We start from the raw sequence: 18061 nt of genomic DNA on the forward strand, positions 1-18061 counted from the left end.
CTTCCTGATCAACGAGTCAACGTCGAATGGTTCAATCTGGGGTTCAATCAATTCACCAATCCTGGCCAAGATCCTTCCATTCAGAGTGTGCGGAGTTGGACCGTCTTCGATAAAACCCATTCTGCTTACAAAATCGAGACCCTTCAATACTACTGGCTCCCCGGGCCAGTCTTGCAACAGTGCCCCAACCAACAGTATGCCTAAAGCTCAGAAAAAAGCATATTATGCCGTGCGCAAAGGACGCACGCCGGGTGTATACCCAACATGGTCAGTAGACTGCACGATATGCTCATCCTGTGCTCAGCTTTCTTCCTAAAGGGAAGAATGCGAGACCCAAGTGAAAAACTTTCATGGTGCTGTCTACAAGAAGCTCGCCACCGAGACGGAAGCCCTTGCATTTATGACCACAGAGTCACATCTCAACCCTCCTTCAAGACTGTCCTCGTCTGCGGTATTGTCTCCTACCATAAGTCCGCCACGGAGTGTGGCGTCAACATCGTCGACATTCCGCCCTTCTGCTGCTGCTGTCGCGAACCTCAAAGAAGAAGAGCCTGGCTATGATGTTGTTTATTCTGATGGTGCATGTAAAGGAAACGGACAAGTTGGTTCGGTTGCGGGTGTGGGTGTGTGGTGGGGTTGGAACGATCCTAGGTGAGAAATACCATCTGGGCAATGACACATGACACTCATCGTTACTTCAGAAATATCGCCGAACGATGTCCTGGAGACCAAACAAATAATAGGGCGGAGCTCATTGCAAGTCATATCCAACATGTTTGACAAGATACTTCGCTTACTCGCAACGATTTTGCAGGCAATCGTTCGGACATTGGAGACCGCGCCATTCTCTCAGCGTCCTATCATGATAAAAACAGACTCAATGTACTCCATACAATGTATGACATGTTGATCTATGTGTTGTATCCCTCTCATCCTATTGCAGGCTTTGGATCCTGGCTTCCAAAGTGGAGCGCAAACGGCTTTCGAACGGCCAACGGCCAGTCCGTCAAGAACGCCGAGCTGATCAGGTACTTGGCGGCATTGCTATATGTCCGGGAACAGGCAGGACCAAAAGTCGTGTTCAAGCATGTCAGAGGTCACGTTGGAATCGAAGGCAACGAGTGCGCCGACCGATTAGCTAACGATGGTACTCTACAACCAGAGCTGCCGGAACGGGATTGGGAGCAGCTAACCCGTGACTTGAAAAAGAAGCCAAGGACGTCAGGGACGGTACCTGAGCCAGTCAAGGTAACTGGCAAGCTGGTCGCATAGTATGACGTGGCTAAGCCAATCCCATTGAAGTCGAACACATCTACGTCGCGACAAGCCGCTGTCATACCTAGCGGTTCCTCTAGCAGGCTTCCACAGACATCCAATGATGCACTTCCTCCAAGAGAACATACACACAAGCCAGGGTTGCTCAGCCAAGCAGAACTAGACGTCAGTAATTACAATTTCAGGGCCTTCGATGCGCTCACAAGTAATGACGTGTTCAGGCCTATGCAAGTTGCCTTCTTGAAACGGATGACTTGGAATCGGATTTAGGCTGACCCTTGGGAGCCTTGGCCAAGCCTTGGCTACGTCGGAGTTTGTCTTATGACACGGGATTCTATGAACTTCTATCGGCGCCTAACCATGGTTTATATACATATGGGACACACTACACAGCTATGAATAAATTCATCAAGGGCTTTGACCGCTACGGTACACGAAACTTCCCAAGCATTTGAACAGCCAATGGCCAACTCTTGAAATCCATTGAACCAGACTTGAATTTGCCACGCTGTGACCCTATATAATGACATATGATAATATTAATAAAGTGACTCAAATCTTTCCTATATTCTCATCACTTTCCGTGACTACCGCGGCACGTTCAAGCACCGTGTGCCCAAGGACTCGACTCCGTAGTCTATGCTCCCAATTGTCCTACCTTCATGACGACTGCTCCGAGTCAAACCAACCTCGATCTTCCACCTGTGGACGGGACCACGACTAGTACTAACTGGATAGATCGTCTGCATAATGCAGGATGGACAGTATTTCGTCACGCACAGAAACACACAGGCGTAGGCATCGTGTGCTCCGTTGCATACTTTGACCCGTAAGTCATTCTACTGATCGGGTAACTGGCACGATCTCACTGAAGCTGGATCGAAGTGGCAATTGGGGAGTCGATCTCCAGGCAGGATCTCAATACGGGTATAGCCTTCTCTTCATTGTACTTTTGTCAGGCTTGTTCGCTGCATTTCTTCAAGTGAGTAGGATATTTGACGTAGCGCTCGTGCAAGCGACTTACCGCAAATTTCACAGGTTCTTGCCTGTCGGCTTGGAGTGGTCACTGGCCTTGGTAAATACTTCTCCATGTCAGTTCTCCTGGAAGATAGACATGTTTATTGACTCGTCATTTTCAGACCTCGCATCCCATTGCCGCATGCTCTTTTACGATCGACCACGTCATAAGAAACTTTGGCGATGGGGAGTCCTTTACCCGCTTTACGTGCTCTCCGAATTAGCCATCGTCAGCACCGATCTTGCTGAGCTCCTTGGCTCCGCAATAGCACTCTCTCTTCTCTTTCCAGCGCTTCCACTCTGGGCTGGTGTTCTGGTAACAGGCGCCGATGTCTTATTGGTACTTGGCCTTGGAAACCCTCTTCATGCTAGGCCAGCGAAAGTATTTGAATGGATCATCGCTGTGCTTGTAAGCCCTCATACACGTGTATACCATACCTCGTTTGGTTTAATGAGACGAGTCTAGGTGTTTGCTGTGCTGATATGCATGGCAGTGATTATCGGGAAGATTAATGTCGCCTGGGGTCAAGCCTTCGATGGATTCGTTCCTTCTCAGACAATTTTTGCTAGCGGCGCTCTCTATACATGTACGTCATAAAATGCAAGTGTGCGGATAAGAGTTGACATGGCTTCGTTGTAGCCGTTGGGATTCTGGGTGCTACTGTCATGCCCCATAGTCTATTCTTGGGTTCACATCTAGCAACCCAAGATAGACTATGCAAAAATCCGCTTGTCCCAGATTCTCCGCTTTCCGACAAAGTGCAAGAACTAGAGCCAATAGAGGTCGCACCAAGGCGCGAGCGCTTACTACAACACTTAGGACAAGCAATCTGGCGACAACTCCGGTCGTGGTTTGTAGTATCTCGCGCCGAGTTAGAGGCGTTGAATGCCCGTCCAAAGTCTCATAAACATAGAGAGAATAATCCCTTAGAGTTTGTACGTTCCCATCTGTACCACGCCATGGTCGATGTGGTATCCAGTCTGCTAGGCTTCGCCGTCATAATCAATGCCCTGTGAGCCTCTAACATTGCTTGCTACCATTGTGGCTAACAACTACTTTACAGTATACTAATCCTCGCCAGTGCAGTCTTCTATTACGGATCAGGAGCACGTGGATCTGAATCTCCAGCTAGCTTATTCGATGCCCACACTCTGATAAACAACACGATTGGCCAAGGTATGTCACATCCTTCGGGTCCTGTAAGCTTCACAAATCCCTGGAAATAGCTGCCGCGTTACTCTTTGCGCTCGCTTTACTTGCATCGGGCCAAAGTGCTTCTCTTGTCGCCACTGTAGCAGGGCAAAGCGTTTCAGAAGGATTCCTGAACTGGAAAGTCTCGGTCAGCTCTATCCTTTGTTATGACGAGAATCATCACTCACTGATACGACAGCCTGTTGTACGCCGCCTTCTAACGCGTATGCTAGGACTGATACCTTCTATGATTGTTGCCATCGTCGTGGGACCAAACGGCGTCAACTCCTTGCTTGTTATAAGTCAAGTCATCTTGTCGATAATCCTCCCATTCATCATATTCCCGCTGATATACCTCACCTCATCGTCGCGCATCATGCGAGTACACAAAACGGCTCCAGAACATACGGACATCGGTCCTCCTGCGGAAACTTCCTTCTTGCCTGCTCTCACATCCTTGGATAGTGACCCGGAGATAATTCAGACCGAGGACTTCGTGGACTTCAGCAGCGGGAAGCTCATGATGTCGGTTGGGTGGTTGATATGGTTAGTGATTGTGGTAGCTAATGTCTACGTGCTTGTAACTCTAGGCATGGGGCAAGATAGCTGAGCTCAGTCACAAACCGTGTGCGTGACGAGACATGTGCCTCTGTACCTATCTAGCTGTACACCTCAAAACTTTCATCCCCATGTGTGTGCTGCACATCAGCAGTCATGTATACTTCCCTACGACTTAACAATTAAACATAGGTTCATCCTATGGGTTTGTGCGTATTTTATCCTACACCTGTTGTGCCTCGATTCCTATTTGCATGTTCCTAGTACCTTCCTTGGTTTTGAGTCTCTCCGTTGTCTTTTTGTTTCATTACCTTCTGTCATCCGTCTTCCGATTTCTTTTATCTCCTGTCTCTCCATGTTTAAACGCACCCTCGGCCTCTCTTGCTTATCGTCCAGCACCGTCCTCTGTGCACCATTTCCGTGGGGATGTTCTAAGAATCTTGCAATGATGCAAACATCGAAATGAGCTCAAGGAGTTCGGGTACTTTGTTGATCTGAGCTAGGTACAATTGAGTAAACTTCGATAAATACTATCCATCAAATTATGTAACTTCCCACACTGCGGCAGGTGGCGGGATGTGTTTGTCTATGCCACAAGTATTGACTTTGTTGGCTTCATCAGGTTGGCGTCCTCATGATACAGCAGTCTTTCGAGAAGTAACTCGTCACGTTCCGGGAGCGCAAGTGAATGTAACTGCACGGGCAGCAGCTGAAGTAGAGCGTGTCTGAGCACTATCAGGGGGTCATTTAAATTGGCAACTCTCAGTCCTATTCGTAACTACTTTCTACTCACCGGGTTGGCCATCTTGTGGTTGTAACGGAGCTATTTCGTCATTGTCCATTGAAGACGGTGATTAGAATGTTATTGCATGGACGAGGCTCTGAAAACGAGTGGGTTGCAAACAACACTGTGATCCATGGCGGCGTAAAACTGTGAGGCCGTACTCGTTATGCGTAACGGGAAATCGCAATCCCAGCATAAGTGACATTCGGGGGACCCGGACCTGTATTCAGGACATCAGTACGAGCCTTTTGACATACTAATGTCTGAATTTACCCAGCAATTGAGGAGTAACGCTGAGTTTGCACTTGGATGCACTACTTTAGAGTGTCATACCCAGGAACCAGGGACATCATAGATCAAATACGTAGGCATATGCGACGCGTTCGCCGTCGGCACCGCTGAGCACTGAGGAATGATAATCTGCATGTACACAACATAACACGTATCTATACGGCATCTTACGACAAGTGCAACAAGGAAAAATCGACCTGAAAGAAATAAATGACGCAGAAAAACAGTAACATAAGCACAAGAACAGACAAGCAATAGTTCAAGAAATTGAAGTTTTAGGACCTTTTCTGCGAAGCCTTGATCACAAGTAGTTAATATAAGTACACATTAGGAATCTTACGGACTCACAAGTATGGCCATTAGTTGTTGGTAATTCGGAGTTCCTGGCTGGGGGGCACCAGGTGGCATGCTAGACATGGGAGGTGGGGACATCATTGACTGAGGTGGCGGAGGAGGCATTCCATATTGAGATTGCATTTGTTGGGGGGCAGTGCCCTGACCCTGCTGACCCTGCGACTGTTGTAATAATGCAAGGATATTTGGAGGTAAACTAGGAATTCCAGTGTGCACCTGCCCTGGCTGAGGAGTGGGTGTCTGAGAAGGCATCTGAGCATATGGGTTAGCACTGGGGCCAGGCGGAGGAGGATAAGGCGCTGCGGGTTGCTGAATGGGGGGTGGTGCATAGTATGAGTTTTGGTGTGGGGGTGGAGGGGGCATTCCAAGTGAGCTTGGGGGAGGTGCTGGTGCTGGCGGTCCCTGTTGCATCGTGGGAGGCGGCGCCGTGCCATTCTGAGGCTGTTTCAGTGCTGCAAGCAGTTGCTGAACTTTGCGAGCCTGCTCCAATCGATCTCCTGTGCCCTAATGAACTATCAGCAATGTGGGATACTTGTAAGAAACAGATACGTACAGTTTGATTGGCTGATGGCGGGGGTTGATGGTACTGAGTGGCCACTGGCGGAGGCTGGTTATACTGAGGGGCTGCTGGCGGGGTTTGATTATACTGAGTGACTGCCGGCGGGGGCTGGTTGTACTGAGATATTGCTGGTGGGGGCTGGTTATACGTAACGACGTTCGCCGGCTCGTTATACGAACCAGAACCCGAGCCAAGCCCGCTCGAGAAAGGACCGCGGGAATCAAATCTGTCTCCATAGCCACCCCGGCCGCCACCGCCACCACCACGCCCACCACCCCTGTAATCTTCTTCAAAGCGCCCGCGATCACGATCCCTGCCAAAGTCATCACGCCGGTCCCAATCCTCAAATGAGCCACGGCCTCGGCCACCGCCACCGCGACCGCGACCACGACCGCGACCTCGAAATCCGCGCCCACCATCATCCCAGTCTCGCCCACCGTCAAATTTTTGCTCGCGGCTGGCATAGCATGTAAGCACAAAGATGAAAAGCATGCGATATCACATACCGCTGAGTAGGAGGACCAGAAATCTCAGACTCCTCCCATGCATACGTGATGTCCATGGTTCCGTCTTGCAACCCTTGGTGTCGGAGACGATCGAACGCCTCGTCGCAAGCCTGAGAGCGGTGAATATTATTACATAATACCATCATACATCAAAACTGACCCTGATATCATAGAATTCAACATAACGCTGACTGCATAGGCTGGTCAGTAAACTAGGCGATTGGAGAAAGATCCAACATACTCAGCGCGATCGCCGACAGGCGTGACCGACTTAACGTCTCCGAACTGTTGAAATTTACGTCTGACCTCATTATCGTCGATAGTCTGGACAGAGTCCTTGAGTGTGACGATTAGATTACCCTGAAATTGCTGAACAAAATTCAGTCGTCATTTGAGAAATGAGCGAGATTGCTACCAACCTGATTCTTGTCACGATCGCCACCTTGCTTTTGGTCATCGCGTGGAAGAGAATAATGAACATCGATCTGAAGGGACGATAATTCCATTGATGATCATCGCAGTGAGGTGCATGAAAGCTTACGGGTCTTCCACTTATCTCAGAACCCTGCAGACGATCTCTGGCGCGCTCAGCTGCGCGAATATCGTACTGAACCGAAGCCTTAGTGATGGTGGAGGGGGGTTCCATTTAAAACTTACGAAGGTCACGAAAACCATTCCCCGCGTTGCAATGAGATCGAAAAAGGTTTTGATATCTCCATGCTCTTCGAATGAACGACGGACGTCCTCACTGTTCGTCTCATACTACAAAAGTAGCTCAATATTAGCAAACCAAATTCGTACCAGAACACGTGGAGCTGCCTCCAAACTCATTGACTCGCCTTAATGTTGCGTATAAACAAAGTACGACAGGGACGTTCGCGTTGGATTCGCTCTTCAATTATTGAATCGTGGACTTTGTCATCCCGTTCTCGACGGACAGTTCGCCTCTGAGGTCGCATACCAAATCCACCTTCGTCATAATTGGCGTCGGATCCGTCTGACAAAGAATCAAATACCAGTGAGATCAAGACCTTGCAACGTGCCAGAAAATCAAGCTGAGGGTAAGGCAGAACAAATAGACGTAGCGCAGCAAATTAGGAGAGGCGGAGATAACTCCAACTCAGCCGAAACATTTGAGCTCCCAATCGTGAAATTCGGACGGCAGGTTCCCTGGGAGATCTCAGATTCCATCATCTGCAGTTTTTCTTCCGACTTCACTGCTCTCGCTAAAAAAATAGCTTAAGCTCGCGAGTGCGTCTTAATGTCTGAGATGCCTCCATGAGAGGTTTCGCCGTTGGCAATATAAGCCTGTCAATTTTTTTTGTCGCTATAATTTGCATCCCATGCGAAGCTGCGCCGCCAAAGTTCTGCCTATATTGGCTCATTTTCAGTCTTAGCTTCAAGCGCACCTTCATAATTACCATAACCCTGGGCATAACCATCTGACTGGGTTTGGGTATTGAACTGAGTGGAGGGCATTCCACTACCATAATTACCACTGCCATTCTGGTAGAAGGGGTCTTGCGAGCCAGAGTCGTAATTATTGTAGAGGCCCATATCGCCTTGAGGCGGCCCTTGATCATAAGTGTTGGAGACACCGCCATCGTAATTGCCAAAGTGACCACCCGGTGCACCTTGGCCACCTTGGCCGCCTCGGCCACGGCCAAATCCTCTTCCACGAGATGCCCCACCTCTGTGATGGTAAGATCTATCCGGCCCAGGCCCTGGTGGGCCCCCCCTTCTGTTGGCAGGATTTTCGTAAACTCCTCCGTAAGGATGATGACGGTTCATTTTCTTTTACTGAGGGTGGAGGGTAAAGCGAGCTGATATGTGAATGCTTAAAGATCCGGTGGAACACGTGTACGGGAAGATAGAGAAAAAACTGAAGGATAACTCTGAATAAACTTCTGAAAGTATTGTCTCAACTCAAGAGGAATACGCGGAAAGCGAAAACCAACAGAGGAGCTGTCTGATGATGATGATGGTGGTTCGGGTCGAAGCCGTTGTCAACGTCTAACAAAAATTTCCGCTATGGGTGAGAAAATACACGTAATCGAATCTTCCAAATGCGGATCATCGACGTTGCTCGCGGTCAAAGTCGCTTGTGCTACTTACTCTGTGTTACCCCTCCACGATGTCGAAGCAGTTTCAGTTCAAGCTCGTTCTTCTAGGTAAATAAATGCAGTTTAAAATCTATCAAAACTGAGCTCATAATACTTCTCAAGGCGAGTCGGCCGTCGGGAAATCTAGGTAATGCGGAGCGTCGTTATTATCTCGTGCGCAAGTCTCCAGCTCACTCGCGACAGCTTGGTCCTGAGGTTTGTGAAAGATCAGTTTGACGATTACCGGGAAAGTACGATTGGTGGTATGTACCATTCAAAATCCATTTTCTTCCACTGAACTCCTGGCCACACAGCCGCGTTCTTGACACAAACAATTACCTTGGAGGACCAGACGATTGTTAAGTTTGAAATATGGTGAGTCGTGTAAATTTCTGGTATCTACGCAAACTCAAATATAGTTCAGGGATACAGCGGGTCAAGAGCGATACAAAGTAAGTTCCTAAATTTGCATATATAACGTATCACGCGAATTAACGATACGGCGTGCCTTCTAGTCTCTTGTATGTTTTATCCTCTTCGTGGAGTTACGTCTGATTTAGAAGATCCTAGGCGCCAATGTACTATCGCAACGCAAATTGTGCAGTTGTCGTGTATGACATCACCCAAGCGGCTTCTTTGGAGAAGGCGAAGACATGGATTCGTGAACTGCAACGCCAAGCGGACCCATCGATAGTAATAGCTCTGTGCGGCAACAAATTGGATCTCTCCGCACGCAGACAAGTTACGGAGGAGGAAGCGAGTAAATACGCCGATGAAGAAGGTCTTCTGTGGAGCGAGACGAGCGCAAAGACAGGAGAGGGTGTAAACGCCATCTTCAATGCAATTGGTGCGTTCGGTCTTTAATGGGACCGCTGCGCTCTAACTTGATTTGACGCACAGCCAAGAAGCTTCCGTTAACTGCACCGCCCTCAGCCCGTGGTGCTCGCGTTGCAGCACCTGGCGCTACGCGGCAGAGTGTAGACCTCAACAGGCAGTCAACAGCTCACGGTAGTGAAGCTTGCAATTGCTAGATTCTATGTACAATGCCACACATGCCGTATGGAATTCCCATTCATCTGACTTAGTCTGTTCCCGCCCTTACTAGCCGTAATCATAACCTACTTCAATGCTGAACCTCCCAGGATACATATTCATCGCCGCCGACATCAAGCCAGAAGTCGGGGACATGATCAGCTTGGTATGATGATTCTGTATAAGCCAGTCTCGATGAATGCTCTATGCGGAAAATATGATATGCTACACGTATGGTCTAGACGAAAAATACAAGCAACTCAAGGACCTGGCCCTGAATACAACAGTGATAGGGAAGGTAAGCATCTGGGTATCATAGATATTCAACTTCCCGTGCACCTCCTGTTGAATACGTCAAACGTCTCTTTCACATGTGGACTGTCAAAAGAATGGAAATCAGGCGAATGTTCCCCGTCGATCATAGCGGAAAGGCATGACAATGATTCGTGGTCATTGACGAGCACCGCTAAACGGCGGGGGCGGCGGGGATAAGGCGATAATGGAAGAGAGCGCCCTGAATCGATGCTGAAGCATGACAATTGTAGGTCGTCGAGTTTTCCGGGTGGTTTGGGAGAAACTTCGAGCACTGGACTGGGTGGAGTGACCGAGGGCTGGAGCATGCTGCGCACAGGAGAAGAGGAGGAACGGGTTAAATCGTGTGGTGGCGGTTCATAATCGGGCAAGCTGAAGAAAGAGTCATAGATTTGGTTGCTCCTTCCTAAATCCTCATGACGCAACTGGTTACTGGGTAGCAACAAAGACTAAATTGAGTATTAGCCATGGTCTATTGTGGATATATCCACCACAGAATGTTCGCCAGCTCACCTTTGTCACATCTGACACAGAACTCAATATGTCCCCGAGTTGTATGCATTCCGAATCAGAGACTGATTCGGAATTTCTCGCATTGCATTCTTCAGGGTTATGGATCCAGGGGTGGACATCTTCCTGATATGGCTCTTCTACGGCTGTTTCTGTGAGACGCTCTACGAAAGAGCTTGGAATCCACCCGAGACGGTCCCCCTCAGGACGCATAGCAGCCCACCATCCCGATTCCTCCATCTTCACAACGGCGAGAATTTCATTGCGGGTGAACGAGAGATGATCTGGATCGTCTGACTCGAAGTCAAACATACATATCACGTTGCAGATGAACCACTCGGGGTCGCCTGTACTTGGCGTCAGACCCGATGTCGTTAAACTGTATTCGGATAAAGGAGAAGGAGAATCAGGGGAGGTCGAATAATGAGCCAGATGAAGTGAGGAGTCTATCAACACTCGGAGGGGCTGCCGTTGTGGTGACGAAAACGAGGCCAGCATCGTAGCAGGTGCTGCGGGTTTCGAAAAGAAGAAGACCCTAGATCATGGGGTGTGAGTCTTTCTATGTATGAGTGGCCCAAGTTTGACAATGGAAAGCCACAATTATCATTAAGGAAAGAGGTACCCTGCGCGAATGACGAGATTTTCAGAAGGATAAGGGATACGATCAACTGCAACCATCATGACATGGATTCCCACTACTTACAGGTGACACGGGCGCTGAAACTGCAGCTGTAGTTATTTGAGGATACCAGGTTGCACTTTTGACCCAATGATCGATACCTGCGCATGCGAACCTAGGGTCACATCGCCGAGACAACCGTCAGATCGTCACAGTAGTAACTTGGGACGTGTATGGAAAGTAACCATGTGGTTGGCTGTTGTCCGTCATGATCGCAATTGGAGTGACCTCGAGATTTCTGAGCCAATTAATAATGGACATTGAATACGCTCCGGGGCACGAGCGCAAATGGGCGTCAGACTGAGCTGAGAGATAATCGACATCCTCGTTGAGCAGCTACCTGTATCCATCGGGCCTAATGATAGCTTTAGGTCAGTATATATTTCAGGCATAGTTGCAACTACTGCAATCACTTGACCCGTTTCTGTTTGGTCTTGTATCAGGCCTCGTTGCCTAGCCAAATATAGGTTCGCCGTGTAAGGGGAGAAGGATCGTGTGCTGTGTCGTCCTACAATCCACAATGCCTCCGTCAACGTGGAATACGGCTAAGGCGAAGGTGCAGAACTTGTAAATAATCATGACACGTTTTCTGAACTTCGCCTGCACAGGTGCAACTTCGGTATACCGTTATCGCAATGATCTCCCGCTACCGTTGCTTAATAAGTTCTTGCATGCTTTAGACTCTCCGTTCAACGGCTTCGCATAGCGCAGCAGAAGAATGAGGCACACGCTAAAGGCTCTCGCAGGGACATAGCCCTTCTCCTGGAGAAGGGCAAAACGGAGAGCGCACGAGTCAAAGTAGAAGCTGGTAGGTTTCCTCCCCCTAGCTAGGACATCGGTTGTTCAATTATTTGGTATGTTCGTGCATGCGACGTGCGACGCCAGTCATCAACGAAGATGTGAACCTTGAGTTATACGAGCTTCTTGAACTTTACTGCGAGTTGCTCATCGCCCGCTTCGGCCTTCTTGACCAAAAGTATGGAGCTCTATTGATTTGTTTCCGAAATTGATTCATCCACCGGCAGTACTCGAGACCCTGATCCCGGAATCAGCGAAGGTGTATGTAGCATCATACACGCAGCTCCGAGAACGGAAGTGAAAGGTGAATCAACACTGTGACATAAATCATACTGCTCACTGGTGTTCCGCCCCAGAATTACTGATCCTGCGCGACATGCTGATGCACAAGTATGGGCGCGACTTCTCCGTAGCTGCGATGGAAAATCGAAGTGGCTGTGTGAGTGAACGTGTAAGTATGTTGCCCGCGGCTATTTTAAACCAGGTCTTACGATTTCTTCTGTTGTACCAGATAATGAGGAAACTCGTCATAGAAACACCCTCGGAAGAGTTGGTTGACGGGTATCTCGGCGAGATCGCCAAAGCGTACAGTGTCAAGTGGGCTTCTCCTTCATCAATCACTGCTGCGGCACAAGGGAGCAACCCGGTTCGTTGATTCGGTTTAAAATTGGGATGTGATCTCATACAGTCCTCTTCAGAAGGATGGCGCAACAGGCAGCGACACACTGGAGTCGCTTCCGTTGTACTCCCAGGAAATTTCTAATAAGTTGCCGGATATTCTTCTGACTGAAGACGAAACCGAGAAACCGGAGGTATCAGCCGGAGGAAAATCCAACCAAACGGAGTTCTCGAAAGAGGAAGCTGAGGATGAGTTCGCCGTTCTGGCACGACGCTTTGAGGAATTAAAGAAGCGTTGACTAGGTGTAGTGTACACTCCTCTGATGCGGCTTATCTGCTTTTGTGTATATCCGAACCCTCAGTGATTCTCCGTCTTATGAAGCTATGTGATCACAGTGATTTCCGGAGATTTCTATTACCCCCGGGCTGTACGTATCAGCTTAATTATGCCAAGTCAGGTGCGCGAATTGATTGTACTAGAGGCGCCAACCTTGTGTCGTTGTTTATGTCCGCCGGATCCCAAGGAAGGGTAGAAAATTTTGTAACACCTTAAGGATTACAACAACTTGTCTGATCGGATGCGCCCACTGAGTGACTATTATAAACTTGCAATCAGGTTGAGCCAGGCTTCATGTGTATTGGCGAGTCGTCACGGTATCTAGTCATCATGACATCGTACTGATTGAAATTTGAAATACTGATGGCCAGTCCTGATTGCCAGTAACAGTTAGAAATTTTGATATCAACTGCGAGGCCAGGCTTAATTTATTATATGTACTCGTATTAATATTTGGGGTGGGGGGGGATCTCACGCCAATTTGCAGATTTTGAAGACCACAACACTACATCGAAATTCGAGCTTCAAGGAAAACTGAAACGAACGTACTCGACTTTATGCACTAGTCCGAGTCGGTGGACTTACAATTTGACTGCACGCAAGATTGTGGAGCTCTGATTTCCCAGTCGAGCATGTCCAACTCGCCACAGACGGTATAGACGCGAGAATGCATATTTTATTCAAGCGGACCTTTCGGACCATTGCATTTGCACATTTTGGCCCCAACGGTCAGCATTGCAACTCGGCGGCGGAACATTGAGTCAGAATCATAAACTCTAGACCTACCATATAAACGGACCGCCGGCGTGGACGCTGTCCAGCGCCAACAATATTAATGCGATCGGCCGCACAGTCGTAGTTGCATGTCAGATTCGGTTTCCAAAAAAATGAGCGACTACAAAATTATTGTGACTGCGCTAGTGATCCGCCGAATCAACTCAGAGCACGGGGACAAATTAGGGGCCTCTAGACCTTGATTGGTTCACAAACGTTAAAGCGTAAAACTTTTCAACAAGTGCTAAAGAAAATGATTTTTACAAACGTGTGTCTAGGCTTGAAACGATGTCAAACTGAGAAGTCAGTGATGAAAGAGAAGTACTAGTAAAGGTGATTGTTCGGGCTGAGTCGGATAAGACGGGAAAAATGGAAGTCCGGTAGTCGCCGGACAGTCCTCGGGCACGTGGAAGGGGTTCAAATCCGTTCACGCGATTGCAGCGGCTGGAGGTTGGATCAGAGTGCGGAGCAATTATCATGTCTCCGCCGGGAAGTTTATGTTTGACTGAATCAAGACTGAATTTATAATGACATCTTTCCACCATACCTATTATAAATATTTCTTCATCTGTGACCGTTTCATCCATGTCTATCCTCACCATGTCCCAGTCTTATCACCCTTTCCCCCATGCAATGAGTTCTGAGGACGCTGACAGTGACGTCGACTCCGAGTCTGACAAATATACAGACATGTCTCTTGACGCGTTTAGCGTCGCAAGCTCAAAAACATCCATAGACGTCTCTATGCGTTCTCAATCCCCAGCTCCCTCAGTATTCTCCGCAACAAGTTCTTTACGAGCCCAAGCGTACAGACAAGAATACGGACGAGGCCTGAACAATTATTCAGAAGTCTACCGCTTACCAGCCGACGATGAAGAACTTGACCGTTTGGGTGTGGTTAAAGTGACCCCTTTTCGTCCCCCTGTGGTCTAACATTCAGCACAGATAGACAGCATGACATGTTTTGCAAAGCCATTGGTAAATTTCCACCACCCATGCCCGAAATCATGGCAGAGGATGAGTTCGAGGTTAAAGCCGTCCTTGACCTAGGCTGTGGCAGTGGCAGCTGGTGAGATTCTTCTTTTCGAAACTTTTAACTATGCTCACATGTGCAGGATAATGGACATTGCGAGAGAATTCCCAAATGCAACTGCGGTAGCTGTGGATCTCGTTCCCATGCAGTCAACGTATGTGCTTGTGTTAACCCCTGTTCATTTAACCTTTCCTGAGCGAGCTACTCCTTGGCAGATCCATGCCCCCAAATTGCAGGTGAGAAAGATAGCTGCGATTACTCGGCGCTACCTTTCTTAGCTAGATCCCTTGCTTGATTTAGAAGTGAAGTTGACGACATTAATCTCGGCCTGGAGCACTTTTATGGCGATTTCAACGTCGTCCATACTCAATTAATTTCTTCCGGTGTCAGTATATTCAATCCGGGTATTTTTTTTTAAAGTACTGACGTTACCTCCCTGTGCCAGATTCGGGATTACCAGGGGCTCATTAACCATATCGCTCATGTCCTCCGACCAGGCGGTCTAATAGACATCACTGAATTTCCATTCCACTTTACTGGCATTGAGAAAACTTCTATTTGTCCCCCAGCAGGCACCTTTCAACCGCCGTGGACACCTCTATGGATGTCTTATGCGAACAGAGCCGTTCGTCAACGGGGCGGTGATGCAGACGCTTCCTTGCACATGCACCGATGGGTATGCGAGCACCCGGCATTCGAGAATGTCGTGTACCGCGAATTCTGGATACCATTGTCCCCGTGGCTAAAGGGCAATGACCCTAATAGTGTCTGGTGGAATGGTATCGGGACGACTATGCGAGATGACGTCAAAGTAGGTCAACCGAATATGACGTAAAGCCTCTATATATTAATTGCGCTTGCAGGCATTCATGAGATCCGGTCGCCCTTTGCTCCTCGGCAATGGGTTATCAGAAGAATTTGTGGATCAACTGGAAAATAATGCAGTGGCGGAATTGGACGAAGCAATCACTCCTGTTTACGTGTGTATACAAAACGTCTATGCCCGTAAGAAACCTTGATTCTGGTGCATCTTGGTCCTATTTATTCATCTGTTCTACTTACCACTTTGGCATATTTGGACTCGCGTGGGCGTCACACTAGAATACTGTATCATGGGATATTTCTCTCTTTCTCCATTCTCATTACCGTTCGATACCTGCAATAACCACGCTTTCTTCATGGCATCACGACACAAGATATATTTGACGTAGATGGTCACAGACCAGTCTTAATCTAAGCGTCTTGAAACAAAAAAAGGGTATGTGTGTGGATGTATTCGTGCCCCTGCATATGTGAACAATAAGACTAACCGAGTCAACTTCGGTACTGGGGTGGAGGAGAAGAAAGGATTCTTTCGGGCATGTCTATACGCGAAGCTATAATTTCCAGTATTCTATCCACTTCTGAGTCTGGTATCTGTACAGACGACTCCAGCCTTGATGGCCTCAGAGAATGGTACACCTCTCGCGCAGAAAGTGCAGGAGAAGAAACGCCGACCGGTGGAGTTGGCAAAGGACGCTGCCGACTACGCGCACTAGAAGACAGAGAACCACTCGATTCGTTGCTGGCTTCGCTGTATGGGCTTGAAGAACTTGTGACAGACCCAGGACCACGTGCGAGTGCCCTTTCACGCAGTGAATCATTGACACCAATGCTTCTGCCGATTGGTATCAATGGGAATTTTTCCGGGCGAATATTGGCGGTGGCGCTGGAAATAGTGTATGGCGTGGCGAGTGCGGGGAACTGCGCAGCAGGAGCCCTAGGAAGAATTTCGTTTGCTAGTAAGTTGGAATTTCGTCTCAAAATTGCTGTTTTAAGGCGTTGTGAACGTCGCCAGAAGAGGAAACCGACGACTAAGGCAAGCAAGACGACCACTCCTACGATGGCGCCAAATATCTCGCCTGTATTTGAAGGCTTCGATGACGATGACCTTATCGAGGAAGCCGCTTCAGTTCCGGATCTTAAACTTTCTGATCGGTGGACTTACAGTGTGGTCGGCTGGGGCTGGTAGAGTTTCACGGAGTTTATTGCAAGCTTGTTGCCATCTTCACTCGTATCGGCAATATTTAAAACATAATTTTGTGTTGGATCTAGACCCCCTTCATAGAACAAGGTAGTATCCGGAATGAACCAGAAGCTGCTTGCGTTGAGTACGGATTGGGTACCATTTAGAGACTGATAAATTCACAAGTAAGCTCCCTGGCTTTAGAATGAGACGTGCATTGCGCACCACTGTATATTGCCAATTTCCCCAATTTACAATACCTTGTAGGACCACTGCGGATGACCCTCCGAATGTAGTAGACACACTTGAACCCGTGGTTTCCGTAAAATGGAAGAAGCTTCCAGGGACATGTGTATCTGTGCTGACAGACCAGTTCCCGGTATAGTCGAGGAACGTGGTGTTCGTATTACCATATGATGCCATTTGGGGGATTGCTTGTCTGATAGAAAGTTCAGGCGCTCCCGAAACGGATTGCGTTGACTATTGACGTACTCAATATAGATTACAGCATTTTCAAATGCAAGTTGCTGTCCTGAAGTTGGGTGGGCAGTTAGAGTGAACGTGTGCGTTCCTTCCGACAGCGTTTGCGAAGAGTACAGGACATCACTGGAGGAGCTGAGGGATGAGGAGAAAATTCCGTCTACCGTGACATCGAATGTGCAATTTGCTGCTCCATGGAGTTCTATCCCTGTGCCTTTATCGGCCGTAACCAATTCAGGATCGCAAAGGGGGAATTCATACAATGGTTCAACGTACCATAAAATGACAAGGTAACATTAGCACCTGGCAGCGAGGTGATATGTGCTGAAATTCCGACTCCTGGATTCGCGAATGCCGTATTATATCCAGTCTCCGAGTACCAAATTTGCCAGCCATTTCCCGTTCCAAAACCATCATCTGTAAATCAAGTCAAGTCAACTTGAATCAATATTGAAATGAAACGCGGTGAAACAACCCACAGTAAGGATAATACGTAAATACTGGGCTCGTATCATTCAGAGTTATATTCCATGAGGTTGCCATTGAAAGTCGCGTAATACAGTGGCCACTGGCCAGCACTTAAAGGCTACCGCGTTTGTCGATGTGGCACTTTTTGCTTGATAGGTGTTGGGAATTGATTTGGGCCAACACATACAAGCGCCTGTAGTGCTATTTTTGATGCCGGTGTGACATTATCGAATATGGCCCATCAGTGCCTTCATCATGTTGCGTATCATCGAATTGACAGCTTGTTTGGGCTATGTCAGCACTGTCGCTGACCATCACGAATTGACAGGGTTGGTAAGCCAAAAATCCATGGGAGTGATTGCGCCACAGCCCCGGGA

The 18061-nt window shown here is 48.3% G+C and overlaps 8 protein-coding genes across 8 annotated transcripts; 5 read left to right on the forward strand and 3 right to left on the reverse strand.

Moving 5' to 3' along the window:
* Window positions 1–196: 196 nt before the first annotated feature.
* On the forward strand, window positions 197–1272 carry F5891DRAFT_944863 (ribonuclease H-like domain-containing protein; the record flags this gene model as incomplete). Its single annotated transcript, XM_041374589.1, has 5 exons — window positions 197–271; window positions 332–651; window positions 702–774; window positions 815–896; window positions 944–1272. The coding sequence occupies 5 exons, from the start codon at window positions 197–199 to the stop codon at window positions 1270–1272; spliced, it is 879 nt and encodes a 292-aa protein (XP_041230142.1).
* A 361-nt stretch (window positions 1273–1633) lies between these two features.
* On the forward strand, window positions 1634–4195 carry F5891DRAFT_748383 (smf Mn2+ and Fe2+ transporter). The gene is made up of 9 exons (XM_041373088.1): window positions 1634–2104; window positions 2161–2257; window positions 2314–2350; window positions 2415–2701; window positions 2759–2879; window positions 2933–3305; window positions 3357–3469; window positions 3520–3632; window positions 3684–4195. Exons 1-9 carry the CDS (start codon window positions 1938–1940, stop codon window positions 4092–4094), a joined length of 1719 nt encoding a protein of 572 aa, XP_041230143.1. The 5' UTR covers window positions 1634–1937; the 3' UTR covers window positions 4095–4195.
* Window positions 4196–5392: 1197 nt separating this feature from the next.
* On the reverse strand, window positions 5393–8533 carry F5891DRAFT_1275532 (uncharacterized protein; the record flags this gene model as incomplete). The annotated part of the gene is made up of 11 exons (XM_041370210.1): window positions 7946–8533; window positions 7376–7533; window positions 7194–7298; window positions 7078–7143; window positions 6956–7021; window positions 6778–6905; window positions 6697–6727; window positions 6537–6646; window positions 6025–6487; window positions 5466–5975; window positions 5393–5413 (listed from the first exon to the last, which is right to left on the reverse strand). Exons 1-11 carry the CDS (start codon window positions 8325–8327, stop codon window positions 5393–5395), a joined length of 2040 nt encoding a protein of 679 aa, XP_041230144.1. The 5' UTR covers window positions 8328–8533.
* A 107-nt stretch (window positions 8534–8640) lies between these two features.
* F5891DRAFT_1011738 (GTP-binding protein RAB5) lies at window positions 8641–9823 on the forward strand. The gene is made up of 7 exons (XM_041360685.1): window positions 8641–8707; window positions 8762–8901; window positions 8953–9013; window positions 9063–9090; window positions 9154–9159; window positions 9209–9485; window positions 9539–9823. Exons 2-7 carry the CDS (start codon window positions 8790–8792, stop codon window positions 9667–9669), a joined length of 615 nt encoding a protein of 204 aa, XP_041230145.1. The 5' UTR covers window positions 8641–8707; window positions 8762–8789; the 3' UTR covers window positions 9670–9823.
* On the reverse strand, window positions 9748–11085 carry F5891DRAFT_748904 (uncharacterized protein). Its single transcript, XM_041373090.1, has 2 exons — window positions 10496–11085; window positions 9748–10431 (listed from the first exon to the last, which is right to left on the reverse strand). The coding sequence occupies exons 1-2, from the start codon at window positions 10988–10990 to the stop codon at window positions 9994–9996; spliced, it is 933 nt and encodes a 310-aa protein (XP_041230146.1). The 5' UTR covers window positions 10991–11085; the 3' UTR covers window positions 9748–9993.
* A 478-nt stretch (window positions 11086–11563) lies between these two features.
* On the forward strand, window positions 11564–12959 carry F5891DRAFT_748821 (DUF292-domain-containing protein). Its single transcript, XM_041373089.1, has 8 exons — window positions 11564–11727; window positions 11780–11790; window positions 11852–11979; window positions 12057–12147; window positions 12197–12273; window positions 12326–12420; window positions 12481–12615; window positions 12668–12959. Exons 1-8 carry the CDS (start codon window positions 11692–11694, stop codon window positions 12884–12886), a joined length of 792 nt encoding a protein of 263 aa, XP_041230147.1. The 5' UTR covers window positions 11564–11691; the 3' UTR covers window positions 12887–12959.
* A 1310-nt stretch (window positions 12960–14269) lies between these two features.
* Window positions 14270–15926, forward strand: F5891DRAFT_1011760 (S-adenosyl-L-methionine-dependent methyltransferase). The gene is made up of 7 exons (XM_041360686.1): window positions 14270–14590; window positions 14644–14767; window positions 14814–14885; window positions 14947–14967; window positions 15032–15116; window positions 15177–15542; window positions 15595–15926. Exons 1-7 carry the CDS (start codon window positions 14284–14286, stop codon window positions 15748–15750), a joined length of 1131 nt encoding a protein of 376 aa, XP_041230148.1. The 5' UTR covers window positions 14270–14283; the 3' UTR covers window positions 15751–15926.
* F5891DRAFT_749024 (uncharacterized protein) lies at window positions 15806–17849 on the reverse strand. The gene is made up of 6 exons (XM_041373091.1): window positions 17696–17849; window positions 17493–17633; window positions 17229–17430; window positions 16962–17175; window positions 16719–16906; window positions 15806–16661 (listed from the first exon to the last, which is right to left on the reverse strand). Exons 1-6 carry the CDS (start codon window positions 17757–17759, stop codon window positions 16046–16048), a joined length of 1425 nt encoding a protein of 474 aa, XP_041230149.1. The 5' UTR covers window positions 17760–17849; the 3' UTR covers window positions 15806–16045.
* Window positions 17850–18061: the final 212 nt, after the last annotated feature.

Source organism: Suillus fuscotomentosus (genome assembly GCF_016647785.1).
Source record: "Suillus fuscotomentosus strain FC203 chromosome Unknown F5891scaffold_9, whole genome shotgun sequence".
NCBI lineage: Eukaryota > Fungi > Basidiomycota > Agaricomycetes > Boletales > Suillaceae > Suillus > Suillus fuscotomentosus.

What these genes read in the sequence shown, in the direction of transcription:
- F5891DRAFT_748821 (XM_041373089.1), top strand. Translation starts at nt 11,692, where the DNA reads ATGCCTCCGTCAACGTGGAATACGGCTAAGGCGAAG. An exon ending in TTCGGCCTTCTTGACCAAAA is followed by an intron (nt 12,148 to 12,196) that starts GTATGGAGCTCT and finishes ATCCACCGGCAG; the next exon opens with TACTCGAGACCCTGATCCCG. An exon ending in GTGGCTGTGTGAGTGAACGT is followed by an intron (nt 12,421 to 12,480) that starts GTAAGTATGTTG and finishes CTGTTGTACCAG; the next exon opens with ATAATGAGGAAACTCGTCAT.
- F5891DRAFT_748904 (XM_041373090.1), bottom strand. Translation starts at nt 10,990, where the DNA reads ATGCTGGCCTCGTTTTCGTCACCACAACGGCAGCCCCTCCGAGTGTTG. An exon ending in CTGTGTCAGATGTGACAAAG is followed by an intron (nt 10,432 to 10,495) that starts GTGAGCTGGCGA and finishes TACTCAATTTAG; the next exon opens with TCTTTGTTGCTACCCAGTAA.
- F5891DRAFT_1011738 (XM_041360685.1), top strand. Translation starts at nt 8,790, where the DNA reads ATGCGGAGCGTCGTTATTATCTCGTGCGCAAGTCTCCAGCTCACTCGC. An exon ending in ATTGTTAAGTTTGAAATATG is followed by an intron (nt 9,014 to 9,062) that starts GTGAGTCGTGTA and finishes AATATAGTTCAG; the next exon opens with GGATACAGCGGGTCAAGAGC. An exon ending in CGCCATCTTCAATGCAATTG is followed by an intron (nt 9,486 to 9,538) that starts GTGCGTTCGGTC and finishes TTTGACGCACAG; the next exon opens with CCAAGAAGCTTCCGTTAACT.
- F5891DRAFT_748383 (XM_041373088.1), top strand. Translation starts at nt 1,938, where the DNA reads ATGACGACTGCTCCGAGTCAAACCAACCTCGATCTTCCACCTGTGGAC. An exon ending in TCCGTTGCATACTTTGACCC is followed by an intron (nt 2,105 to 2,160) that starts GTAAGTCATTCT and finishes GCTGGATCGAAG; the next exon opens with TGGCAATTGGGGAGTCGATC. An exon ending in AAACAACACGATTGGCCAAG is followed by an intron (nt 3,470 to 3,519) that starts GTATGTCACATC and finishes CCCTGGAAATAG; the next exon opens with CTGCCGCGTTACTCTTTGCG.
- F5891DRAFT_749024 (XM_041373091.1), bottom strand. Translation starts at nt 17,759, where the DNA reads ATGGCAACCTCATGGAATATAACTCTGAATGATACGAGCCCAGTATTT. An exon ending in ATTTACGTATTATCCTTACT is followed by an intron (nt 17,634 to 17,695) that starts GTGGGTTGTTTC and finishes CTTGATTTACAG; the next exon opens with ATGATGGTTTTGGAACGGGA. An exon ending in AATGCTGTAATCTATATTGA is followed by an intron (nt 17,176 to 17,228) that starts GTACGTCAATAG and finishes ACTTTCTATCAG; the next exon opens with ACAAGCAATCCCCCAAATGG.
- F5891DRAFT_1011760 (XM_041360686.1), top strand. Translation starts at nt 14,284, where the DNA reads ATGTCTATCCTCACCATGTCCCAGTCTTATCACCCTTTCCCCCATGCA. An exon ending in TGAAGAACTTGACCGTTTGG is followed by an intron (nt 14,591 to 14,643) that starts GTGTGGTTAAAG and finishes CATTCAGCACAG; the next exon opens with ATAGACAGCATGACATGTTT. An exon ending in CTCAATTAATTTCTTCCGGT is followed by an intron (nt 15,117 to 15,176) that starts GTCAGTATATTC and finishes TCCCTGTGCCAG; the next exon opens with ATTCGGGATTACCAGGGGCT.